The sequence below is a fragment of the Sorex fumeus genome, unplaced genomic scaffold (genome assembly GCF_029834395.1).
Source record: "Sorex fumeus unplaced genomic scaffold, SorFum_2.1 ptg000098l, whole genome shotgun sequence".
NCBI lineage: Eukaryota > Metazoa > Chordata > Mammalia > Eulipotyphla > Soricidae > Sorex > Sorex fumeus.
The window spans coordinates 75009130-75024203 of NW_026606155.1; the positions used below are offsets into that span (position 1 = coordinate 75009130).

Sequence of the window (15074 nt, forward strand, 5' to 3'; positions counted from 1 at the left end):
CCAGTGACCTCCTGGCTTATTGCTCCAGAAGAAGGATTCTTCTTCCTTCTTCTGGTTCAAAATAGCTGCTCCAGTTCCAACACTTGTGTATTACATTTAGCAGGAAATAGAAAAAGGGGACAGAAAAAGCATTATATGCTTTTAAGGGAACAGTATTTACTATTAAGCCCTTCTAATGTGTTCTTTAGATGAACTCTTGTATTTTTAAAAGTTATTTATTTATTTGCTTATTTATTTATTTTTGCTTTTGGGTCACACCCGGCAGTGCTCAGAGTTTCCTCTGCCTCTGCACTTAGGGAACACTCCTGGTGAGCTATATAGGGTGTCAGAACTTGAACTTGGGTCAGTCACGTGGAAGGCAAGTGCCTTAATTACTGTGCTATCTCTCAACCCTAAGTTCATTATTTCTGATTGAACTTAAAAATATTTTTTCTTTTCTTATTACAAATATCATTTTGCTTACTGACTTTTTAAAAATTTCGTTTAACATTGTTAGAACAGTCACTTTATATGGGTTGAACTTTTTCTTTCTTTTTTTTTTTTTTAATTTATTGAATCACTGTGGGAAAGGTTACAAAGCTTTCAGGTTTAGGTCTCAGTCATGCAAATATCAAACACATTTCCCTTTACCAATACTTATTTTTTATCTGGGTTGAACTTTTTCCCTGGGTTTTATTTTGCTCCATCACTGGTGACAAATTTCTGTTTCCTCACTTCGTTTCCGATTGTGCATTAGCTTCTCTCTGTTGAATGCAGCAGCTGACTTTCCTTACCTTGCTGACCTTGACCTTATACAAGACTTTCTGACTATAGGCTGTAACTGTTTTCACACAGGACGCAGTGCGTGTGTGTGTAACTTTCCCTGCTAGCACAGCAGGTAGGGCGTTCGCCTTACAAGCGGCCAACATGGCCGACCCGAGTTCGATTCCTCCGCCCCTCTCGGAGAGCCCGGCAAGCTACCGAGAGTATTCGATATGCCAGACACAGTAACAACAAAGTCTCCAATGGAGACGTTACTGGGCCCGCTCGAGCAAATCGACGATCAACGGGAGGGCCTTTACCTTTACCAGCTAGATAGATGTCTGCAAATCTAGTGATAACTCAGGGTCAGAGCTGAGGCCACAGGAGCAGCTCCCCCCCCCCCCCCCCCCACAGATTCAACCTCTCAAGGGGCTGATAGTTCCAAATCTACAGCCTCTCTCCTCTAGGCTGTTTCCACAGTCTTGGTCTCCCCAAAGTGTCGGGTTGTCTATGTGTCCTGCTCTGTGGACTAGCCCTGATCTGTCTTTTCTGCTGCCGAGCTCTTCACAAGGTGAAGACAGGTGCAGATGGCTATAGGTGCTGCCAATTCAACCTGTGATGCTTGGCCTGTGGTCAGGCCATGGTCTCGCCGACAGTAGCAGAGGCCCGTCTATAGGAGGACGATTCTCGGCATCTGCAGCTGCCCAGAGTAAACATTGCCTCCTTTACAGTGGGGCTTCTGAATTTTTTTCCATCTGTGATCTCTTTCAACCTAAGTAAGAAATCTTTATGCAACTTTGGATATATAGGTATCTAAAATAGGAATACAAATAGAATATATGCTCATGGTAAAGCATAAAAGAAATTTATTGGAAACAAAATGTGTTAAATTTGTTTAAATTTATTTAAAATTTTGGTTCATAACGAGGTCTGGGGTGATAGCTAACAGAGCTGGTGTGTAACTTTTGCACTCAGGAGGTCTGAGTTCTCTCTGGCACCTCATGGTTCCAAATCACCAACAGGGGCAACCCCTAAGTAAGGTGTCAAGAGTAGCCCTTGAGCAGTTTTATGTGTGGGAATCCTCCCACCCTCGATTTCTCAAGACACACAGTTTAAAAAGCTTGCTCTTGGGAGTGGGGCTGAGAGATAGCAGGGTTAAGACACTTGCCTGGCACTCTGCCCACCAGCACACCCAGGAGTGATCCCTGAGCACAGAGCCAGGAGTAAGCGCTGAGAATCACCAGATGTGCCATAAAGACCAATCAACAAAACAAAACAACCCCAACCCAACATACAAAACACATAAAGTAGATTTCCAGTGGGGCGCTGAGTAAAATTTTTGTTTTTTCTGGAAAGCGGGTAGTAAGCATGATATGGGTGAGTTTGGAAGCATCCACAGAAAGCCTGTAATAGCCAGGTATACCTGAAGGGACCATTTTTTTTCTCCTGTTTTTTCTTCATTACTGGGGGTTCTGCAGAAGCTGAAGAGAACTGAGTGACCTAACCAACCTGGTCCTATCTTTGTCCCTTGGCCCCTTGGGGAACTTTTCTGATTCTGACTCTGACACACTGCTCTCATATATTTTGTCACTGCTTATGCCAGGTTCATTGCAGAGCGTGGGGCTTCACGTCTTCTAGAACATGTGGGACAAATGGACAAAATATTCAAGATTCCACCTCCCTCAGGAAAGACAGGGGATGCCGCTGTCCAGCCTCTTGAGGAGAATACTCCGAGCCCCTTGGCTTCTATTTCCCAGCCCAGGTCAGTCTGTGTTTCTCTGCCTTTGTGAGTTGGGAGGGGCTGTCACCCAAATCCAAAGAAACTCAAGAGACAGAAACTCTGCCTCTTGAGATGCTGTTTGCTGTATTCACTGAGGATGTATCCTCTTTTCCAGTTAGGCACCTGTCACACAGGCCTAACACAGGAGCCTGTCAGGCCATGGACATGCTCCTTCCTGTGCTGGGCAATAGGCTGGCCGGGTGGCGGGGGCAGCAGACACCATGGACATATAGCCATGGCGACTGCCCCCTCCCTGAGAGTCACTTGAATCTTGGGCAAGTTGCTTCATTGCTGAAGGCAGTAGCTTCTTCATGATTGCCTGTGGTGGCCATGAAGGTTCCCTGGGCAGACAGTAAGCAAGGAGGAGTGTTGAGAGGGTGGGAGTGTGACTTCATCTCCAGGGCTCTGAGCTCTGGAGTCTTGCCGGGCCTTTCCCTGTTGCCACTTAGCTCTGCGGGATAGATCCCAGTGGAATCTGTGACTGGAGAGTCGCAGGCCTGGCGTCCAGGCTGAGGCCAGCCCTCTGCTTCCTCAGGTGGCGCAGCCTCCGACTCTTCATTTCCTCCACCTCTGCTTCCTCAGGTGGCGCAGCCTCCGACTCTTCATTTCCTCCACTTTTCGGGACATGCATGGGGAACGGGATCTGCTGCTGCGCTCGGTAGTGCCTGCCCTGCAGGCCCGCTTGGCCCCCCACCGCATCAGCCTTCACGCCATTGACCTGCGCTGGGGAGTCACCGAGGAGGAGAGCAGAAGGAACAGGTGTGGGGCCACCAGCAGGAGGAGGGAGTGGGAGGGGGAGCATAGGAGGGCAGGAAGGCTGAAGGCCCCCGACCTGGAGGCTGGCCTGGGAGACTGACAAGCAGTTTGCCTCCCTGTCTGGGGCGAGCCAGCACCCTGGGATGCCCAGGCCTGGACCTGTATCCCCTGACATGATGCTTCTGACTGCATCTGCAGACAGCTAGAAGTGTGCCTCAGGGAGGTAGAGGACTCGCAGCTGTTTGTGGGACTGCTGGGCTCCCGCTATGGATACACCCCCCCTGACTACAACCTCCCTGACTACCCTCATTTCCGCTGGGTAAGACACACAGCAAGGTGGGAGCCGGGCCTGGAGGTTGGGGTGAAGGGGCGAAGTTTGGGCAGTGGGGGGAGAAACCGTAGGCCACAGGAACTCCAGGCCCGTGAGTGCTGCAGTGAGATGGATGGAAGAAGCCAAAGGTGGGTCCTGGAGGAGGGTTTCCTGTGAGAATTCCTGTCAGGTCGGCTGAAGGGTGTGGGAGGGCAGAGGGGAGGTCTGTGTAGACTTTGCCACCAAATGAATGTGAGCGCTGATCTTCTGTCAGTGTGTGGCTTTGTGGGAAACACTTTCTCCTTATCAACCTAGCCTCTGTTTCCCCAGGTAACAAAGAGGAATGTGTTTTCTCCATGGTATAGGGTGTTAGGAAAATTCGAAACTCATCTGTTTAAAATGTGACATATCTATTCATAACCAGCAATAGAAAACAAATTGTCTAATGTTGCCTTTTCGGCAGGTCTGAGTGTTGGGGGGAAATCCCAAATAATAATGGTGGGCTGGTGTCGAAATATTGAATGTAAACAAAGTAGAGAGAGAGAGTAATGTGGAAATCATCTACCACACAGGTAGGGGGAGGGTGTGGGATGGGGGGTAGAATGGGGTTTATTGGTGGTGGAAAATGTGCACTGGTGAAGGGATGGGTGTTTCATCATTTTATGACCGAGACTTAAACCCGAAAGCCTTTGTAACGGTTCTCATGGTGATTCAATAAATAAATTTATTAATAAATAAATAAAATGCAGCATAGGGGCCAGAAAGATAACATAGGGGTTAAGACACTTGTCTGGCATATGGCTGACCCGGGTCTCATTACTGGTACCTCATATGGTTCCCCCAGCACAGAGCCAAGAGTAACTCCTAAGTTTTCCTGGGAGTAGCCTGGCCTTCCATCCCCAATCAGTAAGTAAAATGTTCCGTACACTGACAGGCATTTGGGAAACATTAACTTTTAGCTGTAGGTGATCGACCTGTGCCTAAAGGGAAGGGAGGCCGGCTCCTGAGATGAAGGAGCTATGAGGGGGGACCGTGAATGTGACCTGGAACTGTGCTGTGCAGACCCAGCAGTACCCTCCAGGGCGTTCGGTGACTGAGATGGAAGTGATGCAGTTTCTGAACCGGGGCTCCCGCCTGCCACCTTTGGCCCAGGCCCTCATCTACTTCCGGGATCCAGGTTTCCTCAGGTACTTAGTGATGTCTGGCCTCAGTCTCCACAGGCTCTGCGAAAACCCGCATTGAGTGACAGGGATGAAATTAGGAGAGAAAAGGAGGGATCAGAACCCATCAGCTATAGCCAGGAGGACACCCCTTGGCAGAGCTTCAGGGATTCACAGGCTGAGGGTTGGAGGGTGCAGAGGGGCAGGGCCCTGAGTCCAGCCCCACACTCGAGGTATCTTTGCTGGTCAGCTCTGTGCCAGACGCCTGGAAGTCTGACTTTACTTCTGAGTCTGAAGAGGCTGCTCATCGGATCTCGGAACTGAAGAGCTACCTGAGCAGACAGGAAGAGGTTCTCTGTCAGAGGTGAGCTAGGGGAGGTGGATAGCACCTTTGGGGACTTGGGGGTGCCAGGCTGCTGCCCTGACTGCCGATGCTCCTTCGGCTCCCAGGTACTCCTGTGAGTGGGGCGGTGTGGCCTCCGGCCGGCCCTACGTAGCAGGGCTGGAGGAGTTCGGGCAGTTGGTCCTGCAGGATGTGTGGCGTCTGATTCAGAAGCTGTACCTTCAGGTCAGTGGCGTTCTACCGGCTGGTGAGTTTGGGGGAGGGTGCAGGGTTTTCAGGGTGGCTGGCAAGCAGAGTGGTGGGTGAGGCTTCAGTCTGGGGGGCCTGGAGGGGTGTGGAAATAGAGTTGTCCCGTGTGCCCTCAGACTGAGGCTGAGGGGGAGCAGCCAGCATCCATCTTAGATGACGACTCGGTCCAGGAGACATTCCAGCAGCTGCAGAAGCCCCCGCACCCGGCCCGACTGCGCCTTCTTCGTGACACAGTTCAGCAGCTGAGGCTGCCCCGGGGGAGGCTGAGCCTGGTGATGGGACACTCGGGACAGGGCAAGACAGCCTTCTTGGTACGAGGCCCAGTGGCCCGGGGAAGGAGGGGGGCACTGGTGGCGAGTGCGTGTAAACTGGTGACCATGTTCCCTCTGCTTTCTCCCGCAGGCGTCCCTAGTGTCAGCCCTGCAGGATCCTGAGGGGGCCAAGGCAGCTCCCTTAGTTTTCTTCCACTTTTCCAGAGCCCGTCCCGACCAGGCTCTTGCTCTCACCCTGCTCAGGCGCCTCTGTACCTATCTGCAGGGCCAGCTGCAAGAGTCCAGTGCCCTCCCACATTCCTATCGGTGTGTATTTCCCACCGGCTCAGCCTGGTGGGTACCACATGGCACCACCCCTGTGCCACCCTCTCCCCCTGACCCAGGGTCTTCCTTGCCTCCCACCCCCAGGGGCCTGGTGTGGGAGCTACAGCAGAGGCTGCTGCCCCAGTCAGCTCAGTCCCTGCAGGCAGGCCAGACCCTGGTGCTGATTGTTGACGGGGCGGACAGGTTGGTGGACCAGCATGGGCATCTGATCTCAGACTGGATCCCCAAGACCCTCCCCCGGGTGAGTGTGAGGAGGCGGTGGGTGTGGGATGTGGATGGGAGAAGGGCTTAACCAGCAGTAATGTCTCTTTCCTTCCATTTCCGCACCTTCCGCTCAAACATGGCAGAGTGTACACCTGGTTCTCAGTGTGTCAAAGGACTCAGGACTGGGGGAGGCCCTCGAGCTGAACCACGGTGCCCATGTCGTGACCCTGGGACCCCTGGAGCCGTGTGCCCGGGCCCAGCTGGTCAGGGACGAGCTGGCTCTGTACGGAAAGCGGCTGGAGGAGTCGGCGTTTAACAATCAGGTCGGAGCAGGCCTCAGGCTGCTGGGTGTGTGGGTGGGTGAGGACCGGAGTGCAGAGGCTGCTGGCCGCCCCCCACAGACCTGCCACCTGGCTCGTCTTCAGAACTCTGCACAGGGGGCACTGTTTTGTGTGTGTGTGTGTGTGTGTGTGTGTGTGTGTGTGTGTATGTGGCTTTTTTGGGTCACACCCTGTGATGCTCAGGGGTTACTCCTGGCTCTGCACTCAAGAATTACTCTTCACAATGCTCAGGGGACCATATGGGATGCTGGGAATCGAACCTGGGTTAGCCGCATGCAAGGCAAACGCCCTACCCACTGTGCTATCGTCCCAGCCCTAGGAGGCATTGTTAAGGTTCTTGGAATTATATAAGCTGCTGCCCGGCCTTTCGCCACTGGTGGACAGCCTCTCTGGGCCTGAGCAGAGCAGAGCAGCCAGACTCTGGTGGGATGGGCAGACCGAACCCTGGGGCTGAGTGGGCCGAGTCGTGAAGGGAAGGGGGCTGTGTTCTGAGGTGATCTCAGGGTCTGTGGGAACTCTCGGTGGGCTGAAGGCAGGTTCTCCGCTGCTGACCCTGCGCCCTCTGCATGTCCACAGATGCAGCTGCTGCTGGTGAAGCGGGGGTCTGCCCTGCCGCTCTACCTGCGCTTGGTCACGGACCACCTGAGGCTTTTCACACTCTATGAGCAGGTCGGTCATGCCTCATGTGTTAAGTCCCAATCCCACTTCCTGTTTCCCATTCTGCTGCTTCCATCTCTCACCTTGGCTGTCTATGACCCCCTTACTTATCCCTTTCACCTTGCCCCAACCCAGGCTACCCTCCCACTTGCCCCTTTTTCCTTTTTATTCCTCCCCCACCGTATTTCCTGCTGTCCTCTTCCTTCACTGCAACCAAAGCTGCCCTTCCTTTCTCCCCCTTTGATCAGTGTTCATCTTTCCACCTACCTTCTCCTCCCTACCCAGGTGTCCGAGAGACTCCAGACCCTGCCCGCCACTGTTCCCCTGCTACTGCAGTACATCCTGGGCACCCTGGAGCAAGAGCATGGCCCCCAGATCCTTTCCAAAGCCCTGGTCACTCTGAAGGTCACTCGTAGCGGTCAGTGCTTGGGGCTGGTTGGGAGGCTGAGGGCTTGAGAGTTGGGTGACCTTGGTTCATTTGGAGGGATGCGATGTCTTGGGGTTGTTGCATGGTTTGGTGAGGCCTCAGAGAACTTGGGATTTCAGGTCTGACAGTGGACCAGCTCCATGGTGTGCTGAGTGCATGGCAGATGCTTCCCAAGGTGACCAAGAGCTGGGAGGAAGCATCAGCAGCCGTCAACAGTGGGGACCCCTTCCCCATGAGCCCATTTGCGTATCTTGTCCAGAGTCTGCGCAGGTATAGTTGCTCCCAGTTGGGCTCCCAACATCCTTACTTTGTCTTCTTGTCTTTGTTTGTTTGTTTTTTGGTTTCGGGCCACACCCAGCGATATTCAGGGGTTACTCCTGGCTCTGTGCTCAGGAATTACTCCTGGCGGCCCTCAGGGCACCAGATGTGATACTGGGGATCAAACCCAGGTTGGCCGTGTGCAAGGCAAATGTCTATCCACTGTACTAACACTCCAGCCCCTGTCTTCCTGTCTTTAACCCCCCTGACCCAGACACCCTCACACGTGCCTCCTGCACCCCAAATGGCTACCTCTCAAGTGTCTGCTGTCTCTGAGGTGGGAATGAATGCCCAGAGTGGGGCTGTGAAGCTCACTGACAATTCTCCTCTGTCTCCTCTCCCCACTTTGCTCCCTCATGCGGTGACAGTTTGCTGGGGGAAGGCCCCCTGGAACGCCCTGGAGCCCGACTCTGCCTCGCCGAGGGCCCCTTGGGGACAGCAGCTACATGTCGCTATGGGAAGAGGCCAGGGCTGGAGAACATGGCCCACCTTCTCCTCGCAGGTGACTGCAGCCCCCATTTCAGCCTGGACCCTGACTCTGGGCCTGGAGACCAGGGCCACCCACTGAGGCACCCTTGCTGGCAGAGACCCCCTCTCCTACCACCTCAGGGGGTAGATAGCAAGCTCCTTGGTAGCCTGAGGGATGTGATCTCAGGGTCACTTTGGGGCCGCGTCCATCCCAGTGTCCATGCTTGTGACCCATACCTGCAGCTCAGCTTTGGAAGGCCTGTGACCCTGACGCCTCAGGCACTTTCCAGAATTGTCCTCCTGAGGCTCTGGAAGACCTGCCATACCACCTGGTGAGTGCTGAGACCCCAGAGGCACCTTTAGTCACAGCTGTCATTGCCCTGAAATCCCTCTCCCTCTGGGCCACCAGAGCCTTCCCCTGCCCCAGCCCTTCCTTCCTTCTTTCACTTCTGCCCCGACTCCCAGCTCCTTTGACCGAGTCCCCTATTGGGATTCTGGCAGCACAGGCAGAGGACACTGATCCTCACCTCTCAGCCTCTTTTTGCCCCAATCAATCCTGTCTGTTCTTCCAGCTGCAAAGCGGGAACCGTGGCCTTTTGGCAAAGTTTCTCACCAGTCTCCACGTGGTTGCTGCACACTTGGAGCTGGGTCTGATCTCACGGCTCCTGGACGCCCACGCGCTCTATGGTGAGAAGAACCAGGGAAACCAGGAAAGGGCCTCCCTGAGAGAGGGGGCCCATGGGTGGGCTCATGGGGACCAGCTCAGGGGGTGTGTCATGGAAAGAGGAGTTAAATTTTTATTCCAAGTGGGTAAGCAAGAGATTCCAGAGAGGCCTTGGACCAGGATCTCTGAGATCAGAGGTTTTGTATTTTATTTAGTGGGCCTAAATTTACCTGGGAAAATTATTCAGATTGTAGATCCTTAGGTCACAAAAATTCTCATTTCTTAGGTCTTGAGTGGGCCTTAAAGTTTTGCACTTATTATTATTATTATTATTATTTTGTGGAAGGATGTGATGGGGCTACACCTGTGGTGCTCAGGGCTCACTCCTAGATTGGTGCTCTGAGGTCTATTTTGGATGGTTCTTAGGGGACCATATGGTGCTGGGAATTGAACCCAGGACTCCTGCATGCAAAGCATGCACTCAGATTTTTGAGCTATATCTCCAGTCCCTGCATAACAAAAACTTTATCTTTAATGTTCTTCTGGATAAAGATCATACATGAAATCCATTTGGGGATCTCCATGCTCTCAGGATGTTGGAATTCGTGTCGTATCTCCTTTTATCTTAGTCCTTTGAGTGATTGCTCTGGCTCCAGTGCTCTGTGCTTGAGAGGATTTCACACTTTCAGACTCATCGTAGGAGACTTAGGATTGCGTCAGGTGTGGGGGTGGGGGCAGCAGTCAGACTGGCTCTCTGGTGATACTTTGCTTTTTTTCCCTGCAGCTTCTTTCGTCCCTGAAGAGGAAGAAACACTTCCAGACGCCGATGTTGCTGTCTTCAACACCTTCCTGAGGCAGCAGGCTCCAGTCCTCCGCCAGTACCCCCTGCTCCTGCCCCAGCTGGCCACCAATCAACCCCTGGACTCTCCTCTTTGCCGCCAAGCCCCGCAGCTCTCCAGGCGATGGCGGCTCCAACGCATGCTGCGGTGGCTGAATAAACCCCAAACTATGGGGAGCGACCAATGGTCAGACCCCTAAGAAAATAGCACTATAGCACTGTAGCACTGTCCTCCCGTTGTTCATCGATTTGCTCAAGGGGGCACCAGTAACGTCTCCATTGTGAGACTTGTTACTGGTTTTTGTTTTGTTTTGTTTTGTTTTATTGCTTTTTGGGTCACACCTGGCGATGCACAGGGGTTACTCCTGGCTCTGCACTCAGGAGTTACTCCTGGCGGTGCTCAGGGACCATATGGGATGCTGGGAATCGAACCCGGGTCGGCTGCGTGCAAGGCAAATGCCCTACCCGCTGTGCTATCTCTCCAGCCACTGTTGTTACTGTTTTTGGCATATTGAATACGTCAAGGTAGCTTGCCAGGCTTTGCCGTGTGGGCGGGATACTCTCGGTAGCTTGCTGGGCTCTCCGAGAGGGATGGAGGAATCGAACCTGGGTCGGCCACGTGCAGGGCAAACGCCCTACCCGCTGTGCTATTGCTCCAGCCCTAAGAAAATAGAAATGATTAAAAAGATAAAAGTCAGACCCCTGACTCCAGATTCTGAGAGGCTCATGGAGAGCAAAATGTAGACTCCTCTGAGACTCAAATCCCTGTGCAGAAGGGTATTTAGGCACAGAAATGAAGACATTAATACCCATTGCTTTCCCTTCCCTCATTCCCCAATACTTCCTTTTTTCTTTTTTTCCCTTTGTCTAGCTCCAGCCTGTCTCTGCTGCTTTCTTCCACACCCACAGCTGTGGCCTTCTCCCCCAGTGGGCAAAGGGCAACTGTGGGCACTGCCAGTGGGACAGTTTACCTATTGGACCTGAGAACCTGGCAGGTATGGCACTGAGGATGGGCGGGGCAGAGTTTACCTTCAGAGAGACCTCACAGCATTCTTGAGGCCCCTGACAAGCCACCTCAACTCTTACTACCCTGATTTATTCTTTTAGTTTGGGGACTGCACCCAGCAGTGTTCAGGGCTTACTACAGGCCAAGTGCTCGAGGTCCCTCCTATCACCACCTTGCTATGGTGGGACTGACTGCAGAGTTCTAGGCACTGAAGCTCTCTCTCTAGCCTCTATTACCCTGTTCGATTCTGCGGCCTTCCCTCATGTCAGATTGATTGGCTGGCAATGAGGCACAGGTCAAGCACATGCCTTGCATGTGTGAGGCCCAGGTTTGATCCCTGGCACCACCAAAAAGGGACTTGGTTGGAGCAATAGCACAGCAGGTATGGTGTTTGCCTTGAACGCGGCTGACTCTGGTTCGATTCCCAGCATCCCATATGGTCCCACAAGCACCGCCAGGAGTAATTTCTGAGTGGACAGCCAGAAGTAACTCCTGTGCATCGCTGGGTGTGACCCAAAAAGCAAAAAAAAAGAAAGGGGGGGGCTTGGTCAAGAAATCAGTCAGCCCTACCCCCTCAAAAGTGATCCCTGAGCGCAGAGCCAGGAGTCAGCCCTGAGCACTGCTGGGTATGACTCACAAACCAAAAAAGAAAAAAGAAAGGAAATTGGTCACACAGCAAATATTTGCTGCACTGTCCATTCAAGGCACTGTGCTGAGTAAGTGTTGCCAGGATCGTTGCCAGGGGCTTAGGTGGTTGCTCTTTTCCTACTAAGTGCAGAGTTTTATTGAAAGATAAGACACACGCGGGTGAGATGTGTGTCTAAATCATTGTTGAGTGAACCATGCAGGTTGCCAGAGACATGGGGTGGAGACTCGTAGGCTCGTAGGCATTCTGGACTGAGTGATGGAGCTCAGAAACAGAGTGGGAGGATGTTCCCTGGAAACTGTGAAGCACGAGTGCTGCTGACGATGCTTACAGGAAGTAATAGCAGAGTAGGCCAGGCAGGTGGGCTGTAGTCACCCACTCCCGTCCCTCCACACCCCGTGCATGTGGGTGCCATCCTTTCCTCAGACCTGTCTAAAGCTGCTGGGACTTGGGGATACGTATGGAGCTTGAAATCAGGGGTTAGGGGGTGCGAAGGGGGCAGGCCTGGTCATAAAGCCCTCACTAGAACCTCAGCTTTGTTTAAGTTTGGAGTGGAGCCCCAGGCTTTGCATTAAAAAAAAAAAAGATGGGGAGAGAACAGGAGGAGAGTTACTTCCAGCCTTTTGCTTGCAAAGCACTTTCTCCAGCATGCTGAGCACTGAGCTGGTGCCCCCCCCACCCCACCCCCCACCTCCCTTCCCAGCCCCATCACCTTCTGAGCCACTCTCCCTGTGGAGAGTTGGGGCACTGCAGCCATGGTTTCCTTTCCAGTCCTGGTCATAGGGCAGCTGGACACAGGTTGGGGGGACAGGAGGGGCCTGAGCGCATTGCCCATTGGCTCTTACAGGAAGAGAAGTCTGTGGTGAGCGGCTGTGATGGGGTCTCCTCCTGTTGTTTCCTCTCAGACAACACTCTCTTTCTGACTGCCTTTGATGGGCTCCTGGAGCTCTGGGACGTGCAGCATGGCTGCAGGTGAGAGAGGACTTGCCTTGTGTATGAGGAGCCCAGGGGGTGGGGAATGAAGTAGGAACCTACACCCGGGTGTCCCTGGGGTCTGACTCTGCTTGAAATAGGGTGCTCCAGACCAAGGCTCACCAGCACCAAGTCACTGGCTGCTGCCTGAATCCGGACCGCTGGCTGTTGGCCACCATATGCCTGGGGGGACGCCTCAAGGTAATGGACGATAGGGCCATCAGAGAAGCTGTTCTCTCTCTGTTCTCTGGGTGCAGCAGAGGCTGTGACCGCAAGGCCCAGCTGGGGGGCAGCTCAGGCCTGATTCCGCCGCTTCCTTCTCCTCCAGCTGTGGGACACCATGCGTGGGCAGCTGGCCGCCCAGCACACCTACCCGCATCCCCTGAACTGTGTGGCCTTTCACCCCAAGGAGCAGCTCTTAGCTGTCGGCAGCTGGGCTGGCAGCCTCAGCTTCTTCCAGGTGGATGGACTCCGGGTCACCAAGGTGAGATGGTCAAGTGTGCCCTCAGGGAGGAAGCGTGGGGGGCCAGGAGTGGGAGGAAGGGAATGTCATACATCCCCATGGGTGTTGCTCTGGGCTGTGATGAAGAGAATAAGTCCTCTCTTTCCCCTTCAACCCCCCTTTGCAGGAACTTGGGGCCCCGGGTGCCTCCGTGTGCACTGTGGCCTTCAGCGAGGCCGGCCGGGTTGCGGTGATGGGCCGGCTGGATGGGACGCTGGAGCTGTGGGCATGGCAGGAAGGGGCCCGGCTGGCAGCCTTCCCTGCCCACTGGGGCTTTATTGCTACTGCCCTTTACCTGCACTCTGGGTGCCAGTTACTGACTGCCGGTGAGGATGGCAAGGTGAGGTCATGGCAGCTGGGGACAATGAGGAGGATGGGCAGGGGATGGAAGGTGGGGCCTTTGTTGAAGATACTAGAGAAGTTAACTGGGGTGGGGGTATGGTGTGTCTAGGGGAGCACGCAGGGAAGGCCCTCTGGAAGGAGGAACTTTCAACAGGGCTCTCACTTGTGAAAATGGGGTGCCTTCAAGCCTTTTTCTATCTTTTTTTTTCTGTTTTGGGTCACACCTGATGATGCATAGGGATTACTCCTGGTACATGCACTCAGGAATTACTCCTGGCGGTGCTCAGGGTACCAAATGAGATGCTGGGAATCACACCTGGGTTGGCCGCGTGCAAGGCAAACACCCTACCTGCTATACTATCGCTCCACCTCCTCTTTCTTTTTTTTTTTTTTATTTTATTTTCCCTGTACACCTTATATAAACACTGTCGTTTACAAAGTTGTTCATGACGATTTGTTGTGGACGTTCAATATTCCAACACCGATCCCACCTTTATGACAAGCTCTTTTCTTGGCCCTCAGGTTCGTGTGTGGTCTGGTTCTCTGGGCCAGCCCCGTGGGGCCCTCGGCTCCCCTCCTCTCTCTCCTGCCCTTTCCTTGGCTCTCAGCCCAGATGGTACTCAAGTGGCTATTGGGTATCGAGAAGATGGCATTAAGATCTACAGACTCTCTTCAGGTACTGGAGGGAGGAAGGATGAGGTGTTTGAGTCCTGAGAAAGTGAACCCCACCTCCACCATTCTGATGCCCTTTCTGCAGGTCTTACTGGCTTGGTGCTGGGGATTTGACTTAGTGGTAGAGCAGTTGCTTTGCATACATGAGACCCTGAGTTTGAGCCCCAACAATGCAAAAAAGAAAAAAGAAAGAAAAAAAGAAACCACAAAAAAATCCCCAACAAACACCCCCATCCTCACCCCCACCCCCACTCCCAAAGTTGAAAGCCATGAGTCTAACTCATTCAGTTTTTCTCGTGTCCCAGTTTCCCAAGGAGCTCGGTGTCAAGAGCTTGATGTGGCGGTGACGGCGCTGGCCTGGCTAAGCCCAGATGTGCTGGTGAGTGGGGCAGAAGACGGGTCCCTGAAGATCTGGACGCTCCAGATCTGCGGACTTCAGTTGCTCCGGTTCCAGTTCTCACATCAGAAGCCTGTACTGAGTTTGGCTACCTCCCAGGAACTCTTGGCGTCTGCCTCAGGTACTTCTGGGCAGTTGACAGGGTTGGTACATAGTGTTCCTTTCAAATATCTCATACAGCTTTCTCCATGAAAATATACCCACATGCATAATTTGTTTCACAACTTTCAAAAGGCTTTAAGGGAATTTATCTTGCTTAATCCATCTAGACTCTTCTGATCCTGGAGCCTTCGAGCACTTCCGTCTTCCTTTAAATTTTCTGCCCAAAGGAAGAGATGGCTTAGGAAGGGCTGGGTTCAGGACTAGGGAGATAGTTTAGTGGTGAAGGCAAGGCACTTGCCTTGGCTGCAGATAATCCAGGTTCAAGCCTAGCACCATTTCAGTTCTTCTGCGCATTGTCAGGAGTGTTTCCTAAGCACAGAGCCAGGAGTAAGTCCTGAGCATCGCCAGGTGTAGTACAAAAACCAAGGGAAAAGAGTGGGGAGAAAGGAAAAAGGGTTAGATTTCCCAGATGAGAGGAGAGTGATGTGGTCACAGCAGTGCAGATGACCTAAGTTGCAGGTAACTTACGTCAACTGTACCCAGGGAAGTGCCTGGGGAATTTAGAATTTAGGACTGAGGGTCT

The 15074-nt window shown here is 53.0% G+C and overlaps 1 protein-coding gene across 1 annotated transcript in view; it reads left to right on the forward strand.

The window, feature by feature from the left end:
- The window catches only part of TEP1 (telomerase associated protein 1), a 48229-nt gene that overhangs the window by 19040 nt on the left and 14115 nt on the right, over positions 1-15074 (forward strand). The window contains exons 17-40 of the mRNA XM_056133940.1: positions 2345-2503; positions 3104-3280; positions 3476-3596; positions 4650-4774; positions 4998-5111; positions 5198-5315; positions 5456-5650; positions 5742-5917; positions 6020-6176; positions 6283-6462; positions 7057-7149; positions 7423-7555; positions 7684-7834; positions 8251-8384; positions 8594-8682; positions 8923-9037; positions 9799-10039; positions 10724-10847; positions 12352-12476; positions 12578-12677; positions 12805-12960; positions 13106-13318; positions 13843-13996; positions 14298-14510. Coding sequence (XP_055989915.1) covers positions 2345-2503; positions 3104-3280; positions 3476-3596; positions 4650-4774; positions 4998-5111; positions 5198-5315; positions 5456-5650; positions 5742-5917; positions 6020-6176; positions 6283-6462; positions 7057-7149; positions 7423-7555; positions 7684-7834; positions 8251-8384; positions 8594-8682; positions 8923-9037; positions 9799-10039; positions 10724-10847; positions 12352-12476; positions 12578-12677; positions 12805-12960; positions 13106-13318; positions 13843-13996; positions 14298-14510 — 3563 coding nt within the window. The remainder of the gene's footprint in view (positions 1-2344; positions 2504-3103; positions 3281-3475; positions 3597-4649; positions 4775-4997; positions 5112-5197; positions 5316-5455; positions 5651-5741; positions 5918-6019; positions 6177-6282; positions 6463-7056; positions 7150-7422; positions 7556-7683; positions 7835-8250; positions 8385-8593; positions 8683-8922; positions 9038-9798; positions 10040-10723; positions 10848-12351; positions 12477-12577; positions 12678-12804; positions 12961-13105; positions 13319-13842; positions 13997-14297; positions 14511-15074) is intronic.